Genomic DNA, 23,768 nt, shown 5'->3' with positions numbered 1-23,768 from the left:
CTCACTTAGGATTGAGGTCATGTTACCTATGGTCATCCTAGTGAAGTGAAGTCTCAGTCATGAACAGAGTTATATGATAAGACATTAACACTTCGAGGTCAGGTCTTATATAAATTCTTTGTATAGGACACCCCCGCTCGCATGTCCACTACACGAATAATCAGGATCAGACTATCTATGACAAGTCACAACATTTGTAAGAATTCCACAAAGCGGGTCGTGTCCGTAGTGTTGCCAGAATAAGGTTTCCCTCCTATATCCATATACTACAGACTATTTTGATTGTCACTTAAGACATGATCCACTTGTATGTCACTACATACATGCTTAAGTTACATAAAGACAACCAGGGATATTAAGTTTATTGGTTTGTGGTAAAATAAAAAACATATAAATGTGCAAAGTCAAGAAGTGAAGTAAATATTATATATATTATATACATCACAAGTGTTCTTACAAAGTTGTTTACAAACTACAGGATACGAGACTTTAGGGCACAAACCCCAACATTTTCTTGGTCCGAGAAAGGTTTAGTCATAGTAGAACTATGATATATTGTTCATTAGAGGAATCAGTGGTACTTAAGGTGTTAGATGTAACTACATGGGCAAAACGACAATTTGGCCCAACTGTACTTATGAGCGATTTGTGAAGGGTCATTGTACCGTTGATTGCTTATATCCAATGGACACATAAATATATATGTAGTACAAAGAGTGCAACTGTTAGTCTTTAGTGGAGTGTCCGACAGTTAACGGATGGTGGATATCATGATTAAAGAGTTTAGTCGGTTATTCACGTACCATTGAAGCTTCAAGCCCGTAAAGTTCCCTTAGTAGCTCAATGGATTCATGTTGAGAATCAGTTTTTGGGTTAGTTTGAAATGTTCAAATTAACAAGAGGGAATTTGATCATATATGATATAATTAAATTAATTAAATTATATGTGATATAATTGATTCGATGTATTTGATACATTATTTGATTGGAGGAATTAATATAAATATGATTTATATTAAATGCCATAAAGTAGAAAAAGAAATATGGCTTATATGTTGTATATGATGTGATATTAAAACTGTAGGTTATAAATATAATATGGTAAATTAGTTATTATATTTATTTATAATAAATTAATTATGAGATAAATGATTTTCGTTTTTCTCCAAATAAGCACCTTAGTGGGAGGTTTTAAATGGTTTATGGTAACTGTTGGATAAAGATGAAAATTGTTTTCATTTTTTCATTCCACGAGCAAAAAGATCAGGTAATCAGATTTCTTGTTGAGAGAGTATAGTGTCGAGTTTACTATAATATAGTTACTCGCTTGCTAAACGATCGAGTACTCAAGTCTATATGATAGACTTCTTCCTTTGTCACCTACTCAATCGTCTACTCGATCGTCTAGTTCCTTTATCCCTCTACCCAAATCCATATAGAGCCCACAACTCTTGGATTCTCACACTGAGAATCCCAATGTAGCCTCTGGTGGTGTCAAGTTCTCTTCGAGGGTCGAGGATCGAGTATTTTTCCAGTTCGTGTTGTTTACTGGTTTGATTGTTGCATTCGTGCTGTTGGACGCATTGCTGTTCGATCGAGGGAAATAGTAAAAGAAAATGGTTCTTTAAAGGTATTGTACTCGATCCTTTGTTTTTAATTAAAGTGCATGCTGTAATTTTATCCTTACTGCATAATCTGTTTGCTTGATTGTAAATGTTCATGTTCTTTTACAATGGGATTTGGAACGATCTGCTTCTGCTCGCTGGTTCTCTAGATTTAGAGTTCTTTCACACACGAACATGACCTGTCACAGGATGAGTTTCATGGGGACCCCAACTAGTTTTGGTTCCGAAGGAGGCAATTCATCAAGGGGTAGTAAGAGAAAACTTTATGGATATCAGTCTGAGTCGGTTGAGGTCTTTAATAATGCAATGGACTTTGTAAATGACCAATTGAAGTCCATTGTTGAATGTCTGAAAGAGCAGCATGCAACAGAGCTTGAGCTACGTGTCAAAGTTGTAAATGAACTTATGATATTCTAGAACTGTAAACTTGATAGAAAGTGAAGTTTATGAATATCATATTTCGCAGTGCGCATAATACGAATAGTTTTTTTTGTCTGTTCCAACGGATATGAAATTGGAGTATTGCGAGCTTTTTCTTCTAGACAATGTCTAACTAGCTATTTTCATCACGTGCTTTTCCATGTTTAATTTGGACATATTCTAAATTATGACTTGTACTTTATAGTATTTTTTATGTTTCACTCCGTACTATTTCATGGACATGAATGTGATTTGGTTTTCTTTTTTTTGCTATTTGTGAATTTTCTCTATCTCTACATGCATTAATGTTTTGGGCAATGATTAATATCCTTTGAAGAGAATGGAATTGTATTTGTTGCATGGTCACGAAGTTTGATACATCAAACAAGGCTAAAATTGGTGGAATGAGGACGATGTAACGTTCAACACATTTTATACAAATTGGTGGAACAAACAATTTTATTTAGGTTGGTGAAAATATGATATTTCATTTAATTCTTTCCCCTTTAATATAAGGAAAAGTAAAATCAATTGTGATATATAATAAGATAACATGCATTTAATTTACACACTGTTATAACCGACTATTATAATAATCTGCATCCCAAACACAAATTATTATGACCCAAACTATAATAACCTGCACACCAAACACAAACTATTATACCACATACTATAATAATCTGCACTCCAAAGATAGACTGTTATAACACAGACTAAAATATAATTTGCACTCTAAACACAGACTATTATAACACACAGACTATTATAATCCACAGACTAACATTGACTATTATAACTCACTCAGCGCTCCAAACACCCCCCTTTCAAGGGTATTTTTCAAATAACATTCAACACCTACATGTAAAACAAAGGATTTTTTTTAATCAAAGACTGAATAAAATGGATCACGATTTGTTTGCCAGAATTCTAAAGATTTTTCTTTTTTGAGATTTTCTAAAATCAAACCTTAGAAATATGCTATTCACACCCATTTCTAATGAGTAAGAGGATGACCCTCAGCCCAATCAAAAATCAAATAAGTAAAAGATTTTAAAGAAGAATAAAGAAAAACAAAACCTAAAAGGGAAAACCTCAGCCGCCTTCCTCACCCGGCCCCCATTACTTGTTAAGTTTCTTCTTCAGATTCTCCGCTCTGCACCTCGCACCGTCGCACGCACGCCGGCCGCCATTCTCCTCCGTTCTTCAGAACTCCACAGCTCCCTCAGTTTCATACTTCGCACACACGTACGTCGCCGTCACTCTCTCAGTTTTTCCTCCACGGCTTCCCTTCAGATGAGACCACCACCACACCAGCTCAACCATCCGAGATTCTGAAAGCTCCACCGCCGCCGCCAGTAGCAACTTCGAGTTCGAAAGTCCTCCAAAAGGTATTTTATTCGTTTGTTTTTTTTTAAAAAAACGACACCTATTCTTGGTTTGAGAAAACACACACACAAAAAAAAAAAGAATCGGTTTTTGATTTTCAGCGGTTCAGTTCGGTTAAGTGGTTCGCATGTCTTATAAACCGTCCAAGTCGATTCAATCTTTGGTTTTGCTCGTAACCGGATCGAACCGAACCGTGCACACCCTTGTATCCTCGCTTTTCCCTCCACTCTTAACTATTGACGCCGCTGACACTTTTTGTCATACGTTTCAGGTCGCCGTCGTCCAGCGCTCACTCCCGGCCCTGCTTCAACCTCCTGGTAAAGAACTACCCTAAATTAGTATAAAGGAAACCTTGTTTCCTTTTGGAATTAGTTTAAAAAGACCTGTTTTTGTTATTGCTATAAAACCCACCTAAAGTTTCAAGCGGTGAGTGTTCTTCAAAGCTTAGTTGTTTCCCTTTCGTCTCTCGAGAACGCCGGCTGTTGAAGATTGAGTAGTTGGAGTAGCTTTTCACAGCCATGGCTCAGACCACAGAGGTACTAATGCCTGTTTCTCTCAATCGCTGTTTCCTTCTGTTGCTGTACTATTGTTTCTTATGAGAGGATTTGAAGTAAAAACATAGTTGATTTTGAAATTATCTTCCTTGTATCTAATGTTTGATGTTCTAAGCTTCTACCGATGAAGGTGAGGCCATTGCTAGCTGTAGAACACTTTTTATGTTGGAAAATTTAGCCCTGTGGTATGTTAGGATGTTAAAAAGTAGTGTAGGATATTTAATGGCGATAATTTGTTGCAGGGCGCGTCTGAGTCGGTCAAGATGGTAGCCTTCAGCTTCATGACTAATGAGGAGGTTCGTAAACATAGTGCTGTAAAAATTACTGCACCTATATTATTAGACGGTATGGGGAGACCCGTATCTGGTGGACTCTATGATCCCGCAATGGGCTCTTTAGACGAGACAACACTGTGAGTATCCCGGGTGTTCTTTTCTACCTCTCTTCAATAATCGAATGTTTGCATGTCCCAACCGATTTTCTATATCTGTGCTTGTTGATGAACTTTTACATGCTTGGCTTCACCTATGAGATTATTTTGTGATGCTTCCCGTTCATAGGCTATAGGCTCAGAAAATATTATATTAAGCATACAAGCTGGTTTTTCCTTTCATGATTATTTTTACATTTAAAATGAGGCTTACGCCTTGCCTTTCTGTGAGAAAACACCTCAAGACCGCGTTAACCCTTTTAAAACATTGCTTTTAGCTACTTAGCCACCCTACATTTTTTTTAATCTAGTGTTTTGAGCTTGACTTGTATTCTAAGGTTTATTTATTCTGTTCAGTAATTTTTTTATTTGGTTGGTATTTTTTTTATGCAGTTGCAAATCTTGCGGACAGAGGCCTTTCTATTGCCCTGGTCATTGTGGTCACATTGACCTCGTTTCACCTGTGTATAATCCCTTGTTATTTATTATTCTCCATAATCTTCTTCAATGTACTTGTTTCTCTTGCCACCATTTTCGAGCTGGTGCAAATCAGGTAAACATACTGTTGTAGTGTAAGGATGTAGCTAGGTAGAATATATCCTAGTTTCGTATACCCTCGTTTTTCGTCTTCTATACATAAACAATACTTGCCAATTTTTCAAATTTAGGTTGAAAAATGTAAAACTCTACTGGAGCTTATTTTGAACGGTCAAGTTGTTGAGGCTAAACAGTTGAAACAGTCGGAGGACCAGACGGAGGATTCGGAGTTACTAACTGAGTCTTCACATTCAATGTATACCGATGAAAGGAAGAACATGAAACCGAAAACATGGACTTCTCTTCAATTTTCTGAAGCCATATCAGTTGTGAATAAATTTTTGAAGCACAAACAGAAAGAATGCAAAAATTGTGGAGCCAAAAATCCTAAGATTACTAAACCAACTTTTGGTTGGCTTCACATGGTATTTCTTCTTACATGTCCATTTCTTTAAATTCTGACACGATAATGGATTCGTAGCTTTACCATTAATTCATGGGCATACATATGGTTATACATGGTTGCTCTTTCTATTATTGCTTATTTTACCAACTTTTTGATTGTGGTATAACTTATGTCAGATTATTTTATTTTTGTTTTCTCCTCTTTTCCATCGTTCTTTGGTCCTTCTTTGTTTAATTCCTTTTTTTTCCCATCAATTTCTCTAAATGAAGGATGCTAATGATATCATTCACATTTTATTAAAAAATAGTACAAGTATTTTTATGTAGAAAAAATATTATTTCAACGACAGGCCCAAGAGGTGGGTGTCTTTACATGGAAGGAAAATGATGATGACGATGATTATTATTTGTGATAAGAAACAAGAGGGATGCGTTATCACCAAAAGAAGACAAAAAACAACCCAAGAGAAGGGAGAAGAGTAAACCATCATGGGTTGACCGAGCAAGGGACATGACCTTGATAAAGAACGAAGAGGTCATGAATTCAATCCATGGTACCCACCTACTTAGGATTTAATATCCTACGAGTCTCCTTGACACCCAAATATTGTAGGGTCAACGGGTTGTCCCATTAGATTAGTCAAGGTGCGCGTAAACTGGCCTGGACATTCACGAATATAAAAGAAAAAGAAGGGGGAAGAGTAAAGAGAGAACCCCCCACCGGCCCACCCAAAAGAACTACTTACAAAAAAGGCTTCCAATCCGATAGGATTAAAGAAAGGGGGGTAATTACCAAATAAATCATTAGAACTATGACAAACCAAGAAGCATAAAGCTTTACATAAGCCCGAAAAAAGATTAAGGGGGTATCTTGTCTTTGTAATTCTTTTGTTATGTTTCAACCAAAGACACCAAAAAGGAGTTCTTGAAGGAAAGGACCACAATATCCTAGCAAAGAAAAAGCTTGATTAAGAAAATGACCAAACATTTGTTACTCTTAAAAGTTATAATACATTAATTGATTATTTAACGGCAATGGGAAAAATTGACCATGATAAATACTAATGCCCTCGACAATCTCTGAGGCGCATGGAGCTTTCTTCACAGAGAGGCAGATTCTTGAGCTGGCTCTTATTGCCAATGGAGCCTTGAGGACTATAGAGCAAATAAGGAGAGTTATTTTCAAACTTGATTTGAAAGGCTTATGATCATGTCCATTTGGGACTTTTTGGATAAGATGATGCAGAAGAAAGGTTTTGGGTATAAATGGAGGAGGTGGATGTGGGGATGCATTAAAAACGTGAATTACTCTTTCCTCGTTAATGGAGCCCCAAGCTTCTAAAGGTTTAAGACAAGGAGACGCTCTTCCTCCTTTCTTGTTTATAATTGTCGTGGATGTCTTAAGTCAACTTATTTTATGGGGTGTGGAGGGAGACATTATTGAGCCTTTTAGAGTTGGTGCTGATGCGGTTGCCTTGTCTCATATGTAATTTGCTAATGATACGATGCTTTTTTGTTCTGGAAATGAAGATTCCTTCATAATCCTTAACCATATGGTGAGATTTTTTTGAGCCATGTTTGGGCTTAAAATCAATAGGAGCAAGTGCCAAATCTTGGGTATTAATTGTGATCAGGCTAAGCTAAGGAGATGGCGGATGTGATTGGTTTCCTTCCTTCATCTTACCTTGGCCTTTTGTTGGGTTGTAACTCGAGGGCTGTCTTTTTGGGACCCATATCTGATAAGATTCGTAAGAGGTTAGCTATGTGGAAGAAAGGTTTTTTCCTCCAAAGCTGGTAGACTAACTTTGATTAGATCGGTGCTTAGCGGCATTCCCATTTATTACTTTTCCTTGTTTCGGGCTTCTAGTCCAGTTTGCAAGAACCTCGAGAAGTATATGAGGGATTTTCTTTGGAAAGTGGTGGATGAAGTAAAGGGTTCTCATTTGGTTAGTTGGGAGGTTGTTGGCGCCCTGTAAATCGGGGAGGGTTGGAGATTGGTAAATTAAGGATTCAAAACAGAGCTCTGTTGGCTAAGTGACTTTGGTGTTTTTCCCTTGAGCACGAATTCTTGTGGCATAGGATCATTATGAGTAAGTATGACACCCATCCCTTTGATTGGGTGGTCAAAGGGGTTAAAGACACACTGAAATTTGTGGAAAGATATTTCGCTTAAGCTCCCCTCTTTTTCTCACTTGGTTCGTTGTATTGTGGGGGATTGTAAGGATGCGTATTTCTGGGAAGCTTGGTAGGTGAGGGATAATCCCCTCTGTTTTGCATTTCCTCATTCTTATCTTTTGTCTTTAAAAAATCATTCGGTCTTTGATCTCTTGGTTTGGTTGGGAAATTTTATGTACCTTTCTTTCAAGTTCTGTCGTCATTTGTCCAATAGGGAAACGACGGGGGTTGCCTTTCTTCTTTCTTTGTTAGATGAGTGCAATTTTAGGGTTGGGAGAAGGATATTCGTGTCTGGAGCCTTAACCTGAGTGAGGGCTTTTCTTCCAAGTCTTTCTTTAGGTTATTGTTGGATTCCTCCCCCATTAATGAATCAGTCTTTGATGTGGTCTATAGGAATAAGATTCCAATTTCCAAAGAAAATCAAGTTCTTTACTTGGCTAGATTTGCTTGGTCGGGTGAACACTTTAGACAGGCTTGCTAGAAAGATGACCTCGTTAATGAGTCATTTCTGCTATATCCTTTGTCGGAAGGCAGAGGAAGACCTGGATCATTTCCTTTGGGATTGCTAGTATGCAAGGTCTGTGTGGAGTTGTTTCTTGTAGGAGTTTGATGTTCATATTGCGGCCAAATGGATATTTGTGCAATGATCGGGAATTCCTCCTTCATCCACCTTTCAGAGAGAGGTGGTTTTTCATGATTTGTTGGGATATGTACTGTGTTGTGGGATATTTGGGGGGAAAGGAACCACAAATGGTTCAAAGATTTGGATAGGGACCCTTATGAGGTTTGGTCCTTAGTGAGATTTCATGTTTCGCTTTAGCCTTTGGTATCAAATCTTTTTTGTAATTATTCTCTTGGTAATATCTTACTCAGTTGGAACTTTATTTAGAAAAGGTGTTTTTGTGGGCTTGTTTTTTCCGTATGTTTCTTTCATTTTTTTTCTGAATGAAAGTTGTTGATTCTACAATTATTTCTCAATGAAAGTTGTTGATTCTATATTAAAAAAAAAACTACTTCCAATAGATTCATCATATGAAAGTCAGAAGTTTTTCTGTTTTTTTTTTTTTGAAAAATACTTTTTCCTCATTTATTGCCGGGAGTGATAATTTTACTTCCTAATAGTTGAGTGTAACGGTGCCCTTTTTGATATAAAATAATGAACCATACACTAAATAGCGAAGATCTTCATGACACATTTTAGAATGTTCGTTGAATGGGAAGGAGTAAGTTTGGAAACCGTATCGATCTTCTCTATCTAGTGAGTGGAAACTTTGTATGATATGGTTTTTCCTGTTATTACCCACTTTCAGTGTACATGGTTCCATAGGGGAATAAAAAAGAAGAAAAAGATAGTTTCATACCCTCTGGCAAATATTGTATCTTGAATAGTTTGTATTAGGTATTGATACCTCGCTCATTCAATGACTTCCATATCGGACAGTAGAACTAATTTAATAGATGAATAGAGTTGATGTACTTGTTTCATTGGAACCATTTATTTAATTGAAATTTTGTACCCTCTTCTTGATTTCAAGTTCTCCTTCATGGTGGATGCAGAGTCGCTTGGCTGGAGCCCATAAAAGGGCCAATGCCATTAGAGGTTGCAAGCCTGTGAGTGTAAGTAGTGGAACTGAAGGAATATCCTCGCTTGAGGAAGAGACTACAATTTCGCACCCCACTGTTATCAATATATTGGAAGGAGATGCATTTGATGACACTGCAACCAAGGCCCCTATAGAAGATTCTGAGGAAGTTCCCCCGGAAATTTTCATGCAAAAGAATTTCTCCTCAGGACAGTTGATGCCATCTGAGGTACTGCCAGTTTATTTTGTGATTGCAGGTCAAGTTTTCCCTTTCCTTATCTTTATATCATTTTTTTAATAGGTTAAAGATATCATGAAGCGTTTGTGGAAAAATGAAGCTACTCTTTGTTCCTTTATTAGTGATATTCGTCAGCAGGGACATGGAAATAGGGCAGGCTATTCCATGTTTTTCTTAGAGTCTGTTCTAGTCCCTCCAATTAAGTTCCGCCCCCCTGCAAAAGGAGGTGATTCTGTAAGTATACTTTCCCTCTCTCTATAACATGAATGATCAAGGGTTTTGATGAATGGTGATCACTCATTTGGTCGTCCCTTTTCTTTTAGGAACTGCTTAAGTTGATGCATGTAAATGAATTAAACTTAGTAGATGGAAATTGACTTAAATTCAAAGTTTTTGATGATAACTACGACATCTCTTGTTCCTTGCAGTGGGCCTTTTTTTTGCCTGCCCTCTGAGGCATTCTTTTTCAATGATATTTTAAAGGGACAATGCATCTGATTGCTAGCTTTTGCATTTCTCCTTATTAATAAAGTAAAGAGTCTTGTTAAAAACAATCGTTCAATTTTTAAATGGTTTTGAGAATTAGGATTGTGAGGCCTTGTATGTTTTACGCCTGTAGTACTTTCCCAATATTAACCTTCAACGTTTTTTTCCTTAACCCAAATCTAATTGATCTATCTACAAGTCTACAACTATATGCTCTCTTTATGAGTTGCTGCTAATTCGTGTTCTCAGGTAATGGAGCATCCTCAAACAGTGTTACTGAACAAGGTGCTACAGTCCAATATATCATTAGGAAATGCTCATGCTAACAAATCGGAACACTCAAAGATAGTGAGGCTATGGATGGATCTTCAACAATCTATCAATATTTTGTTTGATAGCAAAACTGCAGCTGGTATGCACGTTTATCTATGTTAAGTTTTCTATGAAAATTTTTGTCCTTCAATTTATATCCGGTGCTCCAATTCTCAATGTATGGCTTTAGTTTATTTTCTAAATAACAGAATTGTTCATTGATGAAAAGAAAATTAGAAAAAGAGTATCAACATAACACAAATGAATTAAAAGCTAGAAAAAATACCCAACCCTGAACCCAACAGCCTTGAAAGAGAACTAAAAATCACATTACTAAACAAAGTCAAACTTGTTTTCTATAGGAAGAACAAACATTTCATTTGATGAGGTGAATTGGTTATAAAAAAGCGAGGTCCTATTGATGAGATAATTATAAGAAGCTTGTCCATGAGAAGTGATGGTGGAGAGGCTGTAATCACAAAAGGGAGTAGTTTTACTCCAGCACATTGCCGAAAAGATAGTGGAGTCATAGAAATTGTCGAACATTACATATAACAACTGTCTAACTTAAGAAATTGAAAAAACTTGACAGACATTGCTTCATTTTTCCAAAAATATATCTGCTTGCAGCTTCATGATCAACCAACAAATGCCAACCTGCTTTTACAAAAAAAAGAACCCCAACAAATGCCAACTTGGCGTCTTTTCCTTTCCCAGATTTGAATTGAAAATTTCTTTTTAACACTATAGGCAAATCCTGGACACAAGCCACTTGACTTGGCTTTGATAAATGGATTTTCATGTCATCCTTCTTTTTTTTTTTTGGGGGGGGGGGGTGGTAATTAAGCTCTTCTAAAAATTTGATAGGCTATATTTATTTTCTTTTCTCTATTGTTGGATAAAACATATTGACCAAAACAAATGTTTCTTTCTGCAATAATTATTTTCCGTCGGGTTTACATATTGTGTTTATCAGTAATCACCCTGGATCATGTTTATGGAGAAGCTTATGATAAAGCAAAACTGATGCACAATGTGATGGCCTTCAGATTCTTGAATAATATCTGTATGAAATGTAATTCTGAGAAGGTCGACCTTAGTAATATGACAACCCATTGAGAATGAGAATAGGTTAATCAACTGTCTAACGAACGACAAAACTGACTGGTCAATGAACCTCCAAAATCAAATCGAACCAATAGTGCTCATGAACTTATTTCTCTTTTAATTTTTTTTATTAGGAACAATTTCGTTGGTGTATGACATATATAAAAAGAGGGGATGAAAAGTTCCAAACCAATGGAGTTACAAAAGCATCTTCAATTGGACAGAAGAAAGAAAAAGGATCAGAGAAAAATAGATGATTTAATTTACACCAAGTGTAAGAAAAAGAATACTCTAAACAAAGACTGGATAGACTTTTAACTTTTTCTTTGGATTCGGAAGCCCCACGATTCCTTTCCTTCCATATGGACCACAAACAAATTTCTGGTACTATGTTTTATGAAATTGATCGAATCAATGCATGTTTCTGAAACCAAATTACTCTGACTTAGTTTGGTTTGGCTTTTTGGTTCTAGCTTGCATCCTTCTTGCTATTACCTTACTTGAACAGTATCTGTTCTATAGGTTGTACAACTGTATCCTTGAGTTCTGAGCTTGCATCCTTCTTGCGGGTATACTTTAGTGAAATAAATTATAGTAACTTTAAATATAGAGAAGGAAGAATGCTGAAGTTGGGGATCTTTTTTGCTGGGTATATTTTTTGTCACTGTGAGATATCTAAATAAAAAGCCACCTTGTTATAATGAAATAATGCACAGGTCATCTGGCATTTTGCCAGTAATTGAAAAGATCTGCCTGACCGTGGTTACAAAATTATTGTATTGATGATATTGCAGTTTTGCCACTAATTCCATTGTTATTGATATTAATTTTAACCTAGTAAATCATGTTTACTATTCTTGGTAGTCTGACATTGTCATCTCATAGATGGTATACTACATGGCTATAATGGTGGCCATGCTTTCTTCATGGCAGGTCCAGGCAAAAAAGATGCTTCTTTGGGAATATGTCAGTTATTGGAGAAGAAGGAAGGCATGTTTCGTCAGAAGATGATGGGAAAGAGGGTTAACTTTGCATGCCGATCTGTCATTTCACCAGATCCATACTTAGCAGTTAATGAAATTGGAATCCCCCCTTATTTTGCATTGAGATTAACCTATCCAGAGGTACTAATCTAAACAGCATTCTACTTATAGTAGTATCGATTATCCTTAATTGAATATGGTATGTAGTGGTTTAAGATTAGACTGACAAGTGGTGATTGATAAGGTGCGGCAACATGTGGCACAAAAAGAACAGATTAGTTGTAGATAACTAGGGGAAGACAAGCTAAAAAATTTTGAACCAAAATGTATTTTGCTTGCTTGCGTTGCCTGCCTTTGTTCAGTTGGCCTACTCTCTTGTGCCATTTATTATGCTAAATCATTTCTAGTTAGTCTAATTAGTTTGTCAGGGCAAGACAATATTGGTAAAAATGACTTATTAGATTCAGAATTAAAAGTTTAAGGTTGTAATGAAAAAAATCAAGTTATTTTGTTCGGGTATGGGGATTCCTTTTGGAACATTTATCTCATATTTTACAGATAATGTCAAGTCTTAAGGTTAACAGGAGAAATGCCACGGGAAAGCAATTGTAACGAAGGCAAATTTAGAAGATGTGCTAGTTCTTTTGTGTGCAAAGTCAGCTCTGTTCCTCTTTATATAGGTTTTACCATTTGGCCTGGCACCATCATTTTGGAATTCGATGGTAAAAAAGGTTAAAAAAAGTATTCGTTGTGGAAACTTTTCTTCTCTTTTGGAGGATGACTTACTTTAGTTTAGTTGGGGTTGAGTAACTACATTCCTTTTTACTATCTCAATTTAGGGTTCGAGGATCAACCTGGCAAGGAAAGATAATTATATGACCCATGAGGACCTATCTTTAGGAAGGAGTGGACAAAAGTTAAAAAAGTTCTTGAGGACTTTTCTTTAGGAAAGGACGGGAGGAAGGTGATGGGTGTTAGGATACCCACCTAACAAGGACACTCAAGAACACAAAGAACAAACAAAAAACATTAAAAGATAGAAGTATATTGCAATATCTATAAAGAAATTGCAATATACCTCAACACATTCTAGAGGGCTGAGAATCTTTTACCAAATTCTCCAAAGAAAATCCTACAAAATTCTTCATACCTTCCTCTCAACCCATTCCCTCTATTTATAACTAAAAAGTCCTAACAAACCTAATAGCTAATTACTAATATGCCCTCCTAATAACTATATTAATATTCTACTAATAATCCTAATATTACCATAACAAGGGGCCTTACAATGGGTATTATTTAGTGAATTAGGGCGTGGAAAGTGGGTCGGGGATAGATAATTTGGCCGTCGAAAATAGCTCTTTTCTCATGGTAGTTTTCGAAGTTTCATTTAGAACCTCATGCTTTGTGGCATCAAGTAATTGTATGTATGAGTTACAGACTTACAGTCTAGTGATTGAGATTGGTTCAACTTCTAAATGCACATTTAGAATTCATGGAAAAAGATCATTTGGTTAGCTGGGCTGTCGGAAAATCTATGAATAAGGGAGGGTTAGAGCTAAAAAATTTAAGGTTACGCACTAAAACTCTATTAGCTATTGAGAGCAAGACGACCCATCCCTATGCGTGGATGGTGAAAGGGGTTAAAGGCAAGTGGAAATATATTTCTTCTGATCTCCCTTCCTTTTCCCATCTTGCTTCTGTGTATTGTGGGAGATGGTAAGGAAATGTATTTTTGGGAAGATCATTGGGTGGGGGATAGACCCCTTCTCTTCTGTGTTTCCTTAGGTATATCATTTGTCCTCCTTGAAAAATTGGTGGGTTTCTGATTTTTTGGTATGGTCGGGGAATTTGATTTCTTTCTCTGGTTTCCGTCGGTCTTTGTCCAATATGGAATCTACGAAGGTAGCCTCTCTTCTTTCCTTGAATGAGGATTTGCACATTAGGCTTGGGAGAAAGGATCTTCGTGTTTGGAGTCCTTCCCCCATGGTGGGTTTCTCTTGTAAGTAGTTCTTTAGGATATTATTGGATCCCTCTCCCCCTCTTGACTCGGTCTTTGATGTTTTATAGAGAATTAAGATTCCAAAGAAAGGCAAGTTTTGTTTGGTTGTGTGAACATGATGGATAGGCTTTTGAGAAAGATGTCTTCGTTAATGCGTCCTTTTTATTTTGCATCCTTTGCCGGAAGGTGGAAGAAAACCTGGATCACCTTCTCTAGGAGTGTTAGTTTGCAAGATCAGTGTGGGATGACTTTTTTCAAGAATTTGATTTTTCTATCGGGGAGTTCCTTCTCCATCCACCTTCCAAAGAGAAAGACCGTTTTCTTTGGTTTGCTAGAGAGTGCACTTTATTGTGTGGGATCTTTGGAGGAGAGAAACAACGTAGTGTTTCATGGTGTGGAGTGAGACCTTAATGAAATTTGGTCTCTGGTGAGGTTTCATTTTTTTCTTTGAGGGTTTCAGTTTCGAAGACTTTTTGTAATTATTCTCTAGGTTATCTTACTTAGTTGGAAGTCCTTTCTCCCTTTCTCTAGGATTTTATTTTATTTTATTTCTTGTTTTTGTGAGCTTGGTTTTTTGTATGTTCTTGTATTCCTTTATTTTTCTCAATGAAAGCAATTGTTTAAATTAACAATGGAAAAAGATCATGTTTATTTATTTATTTTTGCTGAAAACTAATCATGTTTTATTTATTCATTTTTATTTTTACTTTTCTTAGAGAGTGACTGCTTGGAATGTTCAGAAGTTACGAAATGCTATAATCAATGGTCCTGAAATCCATCCAGGTGCCACACATTACATAGATAAGTTAGCTACAGTAAAATTGAACTTAAAACCAAGTCGGAAATCACGCATTTCTATCTCGAGGAAATTGCCATCTTCTCGTGGTGTGGTTGTGGATCAAGGAAGCGATGATTATGAATTTGAAGGGAAAATTGTGAATCGCCATCTGCAAGATGGAGATATTGTTCTCGTGAATCGACAGGTAAACTTTGGTGTTATCTGACATATTTCTTCTACATGTGTACTGCTTTCTACAAATCGTGAACCTAGGATTATGCCTTCCTTCTTGTCATGATTGTTATAGTTGCTTCCAAAGTAATGTGATGTAGTCAATTATTAGGATAACACTATAATAATTCCCCCCCTCCCCAACCAAAATGGGTTTCCACAGTGTGAAGGTAATTTTAGTGGGAGAAGAACATCAAGGGTTTCCATGTGCAAAGGGATAAATTCTTCCTCTCACATCTTCCATTTGCAGTTGACGCCTTTTTTTGGTTGGGCAAGGAGAAACTCTTTTCCTATGTGATTACATGTTGGTTTATTTTGAGGAATGGTATAGAGCAATAGTGGGAAGACGGGATGTGATATGAAAGCCCTAGTGAAATTGGAATTAAGAACCTTTTTGTTTTGAGAACCCCTAATTAGAATTACTAAAATCCTAAAATCTATTCAAGTTCAATCCCTAAGGGAAGGATTAGATAGGGATTACATCCTGACCGAAGACCAGGAGGTAAGGAGAACTAGTACCGTACTCAAGGTTTGAACACTCCAAGGCCAAGCTTTAGATATCCTCTCATAAAACATAGAAAAATGACAAAAATACCCATATTTAACTTGTTTTAGAATTTCGTATTCTTGTATTCTGAGCATAAGTCTCACGTTATTTTCTTAATGAATAAAGGCTTGTTTCCTTTTAAAAAAAACAAAAAAAAAAAAGAACTTATTTTAGAATAAAGTAAAAACAATAAAGTTACATCCAAATGATCATATTAAATAATAATTTTGAGCCATTGGAGGTTCATATCAAGATGAAATTTGCTTTTGAGAAGTTCCTTAGATGTCATTAGTCATATTTACCCCTCTTAACTCTTTAACCTATCCAATAGTTTGGCCTGTCAAGCGATTAACATTTGGGAGGATTGTAAAGCTTGGATATGGAAGGGTCAAGGAAGTGGGTTTTTTACTATCAACTCTCTCGTTCATGAGCTGAGGAACACTTTAGGTCCATTTCGAAAGCAAAAATCCTGAGAAAAGTTGTCCAGTGTAAGAATTCTTTCTTTCTTTTTGATGGATAGTATAGTGAAGGTGGTCTCCAGATGCTTCCAGTTGTGAAAAAGAGAATTCTTCATGTACTTTATTGAACTTTTTGCCTAAAAGGGAGAGTTTCTTCTTCATGTTTGCTCTAGAATTTCTGTGATACTTTTAGGGAAGCCTTTCACTATATCCATGAGAACATTAGTTTAGAAACTTTCGATTAGTGTATTTGGTTGAAAAAAACTACGTACAGGTGTTGAGTGTCAAGTTTCTTACAGTAGAACAAACTTTTACTACTTGGCTTATATGGCAAAACTGTCCAAATTTGTTGATTTGTTAAGTTCATCCTCTTCTAGCGTCTTATTTCTTGCAAATTTTATGCCCATTTTTAATATTGTAATTTTTTTTGAAAAGTAAATAAGTCCTTTCATTGATATAATGAAGAGACTAATGTTAAAAGATGCAGGAAACATGTTTCGAAGGAAAATACATCAATGGACAAAACATGATTAAACAGAGAAAATAAAGGGACTCCAATTCAAACTAATATTGTGAATAGAGTAATGAGAAATAGCCTCGGAGAGAAGACACCAAGAAGAGGCAAGAAGACGAGCTGAATATCCAGCTGAGACTAATATTGTATTTTGATATAGATTATATGATGAGAGCCTGTAAGGAGCTGCCCTGGTGGTTGTGGGTTAAAATGTAAGGTTGGATTAAATGTTTTTTTTAACAAAAACATAACCTTTCATTGATATAATGAAAAAGACAAATGTTCAAAATACAAGAATGAGCAAAAGATACATCGAAACATGGAATCTAGGGATTAGCAGATGCATCCGGATATCTCACCTAGGTTGACACATCCTTAGCATCCTCATCACATCCCAATACAAAAGAAATCCACTTGATATACTTAGTGAATACATGATTACATAGGAAAAACAATAGCATTCCAATCAAAAGAAATTCCTTGATAACCTAACTGCAGAAGATAGTTATATGTCTCACCCCTATGGATTAGCAGGTGGAGCTGATATCATGATTTTTTTAGAAAAGTAACCTTGTATGACAAAAATTAATTATTCACAAAAAATATCCATTAGATGGATTGCCTATACCAAACTCTTGAAGTGGGTAAAAGTTGTTTATGCTGGTGTGATACATACATATTCCTTTCACACTACAATTTTACGGTTGCTTCCTTGCTAGTATTTGGCGTTGTAGATAATTAAGCATTTCTATGCCATTATATAAGCAAATGGATGGGTAATATTTAACATGCTTGTTATTATGTTTTTCCGACCATTGTATGGCCCTTTGAGCCCAAAATAAAGGTGTAAACAGGCTTTTAGGATTGACTTGAAGTTTGAGATGTTTATTTATGCCCTGTTTGACTTTTTGTTTGTCTGTGTTTGACAGCCTACACTTCATAAACCTAGTATAATGGCTCATGTTGTCCGTGTCTTGAAGGGCGAGAAAACAATTCGCATGCATTATGCAAATTGCAGGTACCAGTGTGTATAATTGGTATTTACTTGTAAAACATTTTGTTATTTTCGATGAGAGCATGTTCTGTTGAAAATTTATTGTCCTCTAATTACAGTACGTATAATGCTGATTTTGATGGTGATGAAATGAACGTTCATTTTCCTCAAGATGAAATTTCTCGTGCTGAAGCTTATAATATTGTGAATGCGAATAACCAGTATGTCAAACCCACTAGCGGTGAACCCATCAGAGCCTTAATTCAGGTACCACATTTCTTTTGTTGATAGAATCAACAACTTTCAGTGAGGGGGGGAAAAAAAAACAAAACTCTCAGCTTATTTCTTCATATATTTTCTGATGTATGTCACTGAGTAACCACCTAATTTTGTATATATTCTTCAGGACCACATTATAAGTGCTGTACTTCTCACGAAGAAGGATACTTTTTTAAATTTTGATGAGTTTAGCCAGCTTCTCTATAGTTCTGGCATTACAACATCAAGAGCATGTGGTTCTTCAGAGAAACCTGGGCAGAAGATTTTCACTTTAGATTTTGAAGCTGAAATGCTACCTGTTCTTCCTGCAGTATGGAAACCAGAGCCTCTTTGGACAGGAAAACAGGTTTTTAGAAATTTGCTAGCAAATAAGTTGCATGCCAGTTCATGTTGTATCTAGACATGATAAGATGTCTCATCATGCAAAAAACACAATAAAGATGAGGAGTGCAGAAGCATATGCTACTTTAGTAAATAAGAGGAGTTTTGTTTTGTTGAGGTGTTTGCAAAAATACTGGCTCTCATAGTTAATTTCTGATAGTGTAATCAACTATTTTCTTGTGGTTTACAGGTTGTCACAGCCTTATTGAATCATATCACTAGAGGCTCCCCACCATTTTGTGTGGAAAAAGATGTGAAAATTCCACGCGGTTTTTTTAAGTGCAGAGATATAGGAAATAATTCTTCCAAAGGTAAAATGGTCGATGGCGAAAAATCAAAGAGAAAAAGAACTATGAACGGAAATAAGTTGGGAAAAGGTGAAGTTCTTGATGAAGAGGATTCAAAGAAAAAGGAGTACTTAAAGGTTGATAAGTCGAAGGCAGCACGTTTGGAGGATGATAGCTTACTAATATTTAAAAATGAATTGGTGCGCGGTGTCATAGATAAGGCTCAATTTGGTGATTATGGCTTAGTGCATACAGTGCAGGAGCTCTATGGTTCAAACACCGCTGGCCTGTTGCTTTCTGTGATGAGTCGTTTGTTCACTGTTTTTCTTCAGGTGATGGTGCTCTAGTTCAATTTTACTCTCCCTCTTAATATAAAATAGCATATTTTAGTTTACAACTTATGTTTCTAGTTGGCATTGATAATACTTACACATTCACCTTTCATTACTTAGACACATGGATTCACATGTGGAGTAGATGATCTTTTGCTGATAGAATATATGGACAAGGAGAGAGAGAAGCAACTCCAAATCTGCGAGAAAATTGGTGAACAGGTGCATCTTGGATTTCTTAAGGTCAAGGATGGAGAAAAATTAGGTATTTTCATGTTCACCAATAGTGCTTGATGCATAAACTTGAGTATTAATAACTAGTTTGACTTGTGTTTCTCAAATAGCAATTGATCTATTGTAGATATTGTTTGAGTAAAGGAAAAAAGGGTTCTGAAGGATGATTATGCTATATAATATTTTTATTTTAAGCCTGAATTTTGTTTTGGTCCTCAAATTTGTTTACTTTTATTGTTTTGGTCCTTATATTTTGGGACCTTATTTATTTGATTTGCAGACCCAATGACACTGCAGCTGAATATTGAGAAAACTATTTCCAATAATGGAGAATCTGCACTAACATCATTGGATAGAAAAATGACCAGCCAACTTAATGAAAGGACTGGAAACTCAAAGGTCCTCAAGGATTTGCTGTCTGAAGGTTTGCTAAAACCCTCAGTGAAGAACTGCATTTCTCTGATGACGACTTCTGGGGCTAAAGGTGGTACGGTAGGTTTCTTTCCAGTTCTGTATGAGCATTTGTTGTCTGTATAATGCATCTCCCATATCTCATAGCTTGTCGAGAGTTCCAGCCTCTCTTACCCCAATTTTATAATGCATCTCCCATAGTTGTGATATGTTTCTATCTTCTTCATTAGTCATTTTTCAAACTTTATTTTCCCTTTTAATCCCTTTTCTTCTGAAGGGACGTAAGCCTTCATTGAACAAATAACCTTGATGTAGCCTAAATGAGATAAAAGAAGAATTCTCTCCAAGAATCAAGATTGTTGATCTTTTATTAGAGTGAATAATGTATTTCATACAAGAAGGGAGAGTTCCTATTTATAGAACTTTACTAAAAGGAAACTAACCTAGAATATTACCTAATTACCCAATTAACCCCTATTCTTCTTACATCATTCTACCCCTCCAAAAAGAAAACTCGCCCTCGAGTTTTAAAAAGAAAAAAATTATGAAGCAAACAAGGAATGGAATAAACTTGCTCAACGGAGTATGACCAAACCTTCCTACATTTTGAACAAAAATATTATGATCAAAGGTATAAATTCGAGACAAAAAATCTAATATTGCCACCACAAGATGAACTTCTCCATCGAGCATAAACCCAAAAAATTTGTTTCCTTCAAGCTCATTCAAAACCGTATTCAAAGGACCAATCACTAAAAAATCACCTTCCAAGGAAAATCATTCAAGAATCACATCTTCTTTATCATTCGCTTCAAGTTCGTTGACAGTTTGGTGATCCATTTTCACCGCAATCAGTGTGTCGTTCTTGTTCGATTTTTGCTCGGTGTTTGATACTTCTTTTCATCTTCTTTGTTGGATTTTTCTTCTTCATTTGAAACTATTTCCAAATCAATATCTTCAAATTCTTGTTTTTTCTTCAATTTTATCTTCAAGATTTTCGATTTGAAAATTTTCCAATCATGGTTCTTTTGTTCTTTCTTCGATATATGAAATTAATCCGTTCTTGAACTCTTGCAAATGAATTGATAATTGATCAATATGTTGAGTCATTTTCTCCAATGAACGTTGGATTTCTTTTGTTGTTTTCTTTATTTCCTCCAATGCTACAGGATCTAAGTAGTCGTTTTGTTGGATTCTTGAATATGTTTTAATCTCATGATAGGTATAGGACTCATCCATTGATTCTCTTGAATCAACCTTTCTTGATCGTGTTTCATAACCAAAAGAGTAAAAATCCCTTTTTGATGATTCTTGATGATTCTTTAATTCATCTAACTCCCAATCTTTACATTGATATCTTGAAAAATGGGTTTGATTGGATCTTTGGGCCCTTTTCCGATATTGTCGCCTTCTTATTTGGTCCCAAACTGTCCTGGATACATCATCGGAATCAATAGAATCACTAGAATCAAACTTCCAATGTGGATACTAATACGTTCTTTAAGAAAATCGAGCATGGGCAAAATTAGTATGTTGAAATTCTTCATCGAAATCACTTGAGTCAGAATTCCAGCACTCTTTTTTGAAGTAAGTTTGATTTTCTTGCCCATACCAATTGTTATATTTTTTCTTGGATGCCTTCTTTGGTCTATAATAGTCCATTCATGCAAAATCTTGAATAATCTTTGGTTTCTTTTTTCTTTCTTGGAATTTCAAGGGTTCCCCCTAATTAGCTGTGTGTTGTTTGACAACGAGCACAATTCACGAAGCTCTCTCTTGTGATCAACGTTGCCAAGAGTTTCCCGGTCTTCTACAGCGGCAGTCAATCTTGGCCCAGACGGTCGCTTTAATACCAATTCATAGCCTAAAAGAGATAAAAAGAGAATTCTCTCTAAGAATCAAGATTGTTGATCTTTTATTAGAGTGAATAATGTATTTCATACAAGAGGGGAGGGTTCCTATTTATAGAGTTTTATTACAAGTGGGGGTAAAAGGGAAATTAACCTAGAATATTACCTAATTACCCAATTAACCCCTATTCTTCTTACATCAAACCTTCATTAGTGCAATTGTTAAAAAGGCATAGTAAAGGTGGATTTCTTTCCAAACAAAGTTCACCTTACTTATGCACGACTCCTTAAGAATATAAGACAGTTACTTTAGCTTAAACATTTAGATCTTGTGGTAGACTGGTAGCTTAATATGCTAACAGAACAAGATCATGTTTTTCATGTATTTGACCCCTGCAATGCTATTATATTAATAGCTACACGTTTCATGTTTTTTGTTTGCTGAGTAGCTACTTCCTAGTAGTTAGGGTTGTGGTTAGTTGGTATTGTTGTTGTTAGTTGTTTTTTTCTTTTTCCTTTTGTCTTTTTATAAAAAAGAGAAGTTGGTATAGTTATTAGATGATTCATTAGACGCTTATGTAAATAGGATCCTATGCCTTTGCAATTTTGCAAATGCTACTCTTTTTTTTATTGAACTGATTGTTGAGTAATAATATTAGAGAGTCAAAGTGTAGGCTTCTCTCGTGTCATTTTTTCCTGTAGAGAATAATGGTTTCATTTTCCCTTCCTGTTTAATTTGACACTACAGTGAAGCTATAACTTCCGAAGATGGTAAAATTGTGGATGGTGGTATTGTATTCTTTGTAGGTTGTACCATAGGAAGTATGATGTGGCAATAAAGAACATAAGATTTAAGAAAAATAAAACGAATGATTACATAAGATATTTTAGGGATTCCATCCTACACAATATAATTGTCCTTTTTTTTATGAACTTAAACTTGTTGATGCAGTTTAAATGCTTTTTTCATATCTTATTTGTTGCATTTAAGTGCGTCTGGTTGGAAACTTAAAAGATCGCTCAATCACAATTTTACTATATTTTAAGATTTTGCCCCCCCTAAAAGTATCTTGCTTTTGAACAGGCTAATTTTCAACAAATATCTTCACATTTAGGCCAGCAACAGTTAGAAGGCAAACGAGTTCCCAGAATGGTCTCAGGAAAGACTTTACCCTGCTTTCCACCTTGGGATTGGGCATCACGAGCTGGAGGGTTCATTGTTGATCGCTTTCTTACTGGGCTTCGACCTCAAGAATATTACTTCCATTGCATGGCTGGCCGTGAAGGGTAAATTAAACTTCTTCTGGACTTCCGTTGATCGCACAGTATATTTTTGCATGATTTGGCATCAACAGGATTGCTTATTTTTTATTTTTTTTAAATATCCAGTTAAATTACTTTTACTTCATGTACCTTCATTGAAACCCATTATATTACACATTTTGTACTTTCCTAGTTAAGTTTGTATTCTTGATCGTCATTTCAGTTCAAGATTTGTGTACTAGCAAGAAACTTGAAATAGATTACTAAAAAGGGAAAGGGGTTATGTTAGGCCACCAATTATACATCAATATACGAGGAGGGGTAAGAATGTCATAGTGGAAGGGACCAGTTAGTTACATTTTGGGAGGTTGGGGACGTCTTGTGGGAACCAGTGAGGAGAATGTTGGTGTACAGAGTCTGTTATGTTGTTCGTTAGGCTGAGAGGTATTTAGGGAAAAATAGTAGCTTTTTTCCCTCCAGTTTTTCATGTTTTGGAGTATGAAGTTGAGAGAGGAGAGGACTGGGAGATTCTGTATTGCCTTGTTCTTTCTCAATATATCAATACAAAGTAAGGGCAGTACCCTACCGGTTAAAGCCCAAAGGCCAGAGGGAAGAGGGTTCCCCATGCGTTTGAAAAAGCTCCTCCTATCCAAGTTGATCAAAGAGCTGCTGTATTTACAGAAGTACCTGTGAGCTCCACTTCAATTTGAGGCCATAAACTGTATTAGGAAGCATGGCCACTTTGTTTTAGGCAGGGTGTTTGTTTTAAACACCCTTTGGAAATGGGTCCAACAAACTTAAAATATACATTTATATATATGTTTTTTTCCCCCTAATTTCAGACACTGGCTTTGAGAAAGAAAAATCAAAGTCAGCTCACGTATGCCCAACATATAAAGTGAAAAAAAAAGCAGAGGCTCTGATTCTAATCCTTATATATTAATCCATTTAAACTATTAAGAA

General features: G+C 35.9%; 1 protein-coding gene across 3 annotated transcripts in view; it reads left to right on the top strand.

Moving 5' to 3' along the window:
- Nucleotides 1-3,071: 3,071 nt before the first annotated feature.
- Nucleotides 3,072-23,768, top strand: part of NRPA1 (nuclear RNA polymerase A1) — a 31,760-nt gene continuing 11,063 nt past the window's right edge. Inside the window, exons 1-18 of one of the 3 annotated variants that reach the window (XM_039050353.2) lie at nt 3,072-3,436; nt 3,706-3,751; nt 3,852-3,970; nt 4,231-4,400; nt 4,812-4,971; nt 5,087-5,380; nt 9,093-9,347; nt 9,420-9,590; nt 10,092-10,254; nt 12,195-12,385; nt 14,963-15,229; nt 17,704-17,792; nt 17,888-18,035; nt 18,175-18,393; nt 18,619-19,047; nt 19,168-19,312; nt 19,562-19,773; nt 22,627-22,829. In XM_039050353.2, the coding sequence (XP_038906281.1) occupies nt 3,953-3,970; nt 4,231-4,400; nt 4,812-4,971; nt 5,087-5,380; nt 9,093-9,347; nt 9,420-9,590; nt 10,092-10,254; nt 12,195-12,385; nt 14,963-15,229; nt 17,704-17,792; nt 17,888-18,035; nt 18,175-18,393; nt 18,619-19,047; nt 19,168-19,312; nt 19,562-19,773; nt 22,627-22,829 (3,134 nt within the window). In that variant the 5' untranslated portion in view covers nt 3,072-3,436; nt 3,706-3,751; nt 3,852-3,952. The remainder of the gene's footprint in view (nt 3,437-3,705; nt 3,752-3,851; nt 3,971-4,230; nt 4,401-4,811; nt 4,972-5,086; nt 5,381-9,092; nt 9,348-9,419; nt 9,591-10,091; nt 10,255-12,194; nt 12,386-14,962; nt 15,230-17,703; nt 17,793-17,887; nt 18,036-18,174; nt 18,394-18,618; nt 19,048-19,167; nt 19,313-19,561; nt 19,774-22,626; nt 22,830-23,768) is intronic. The other 2 variants (XM_039050356.2, XM_039050354.2) reach the window with 2 other exon arrangements.

Source organism: Benincasa hispida, chromosome 11 (assembly GCF_027475165.1).
Source record: "Benincasa hispida cultivar pf3 chromosome 11, pf3_genome.v1.1, whole genome shotgun sequence".
NCBI classification, from domain to species: Eukaryota; Viridiplantae; Streptophyta; class Magnoliopsida; order Cucurbitales; family Cucurbitaceae; genus Benincasa; species Benincasa hispida.
This window is presented reverse-complemented; position numbering and strand designations above follow the sequence as displayed.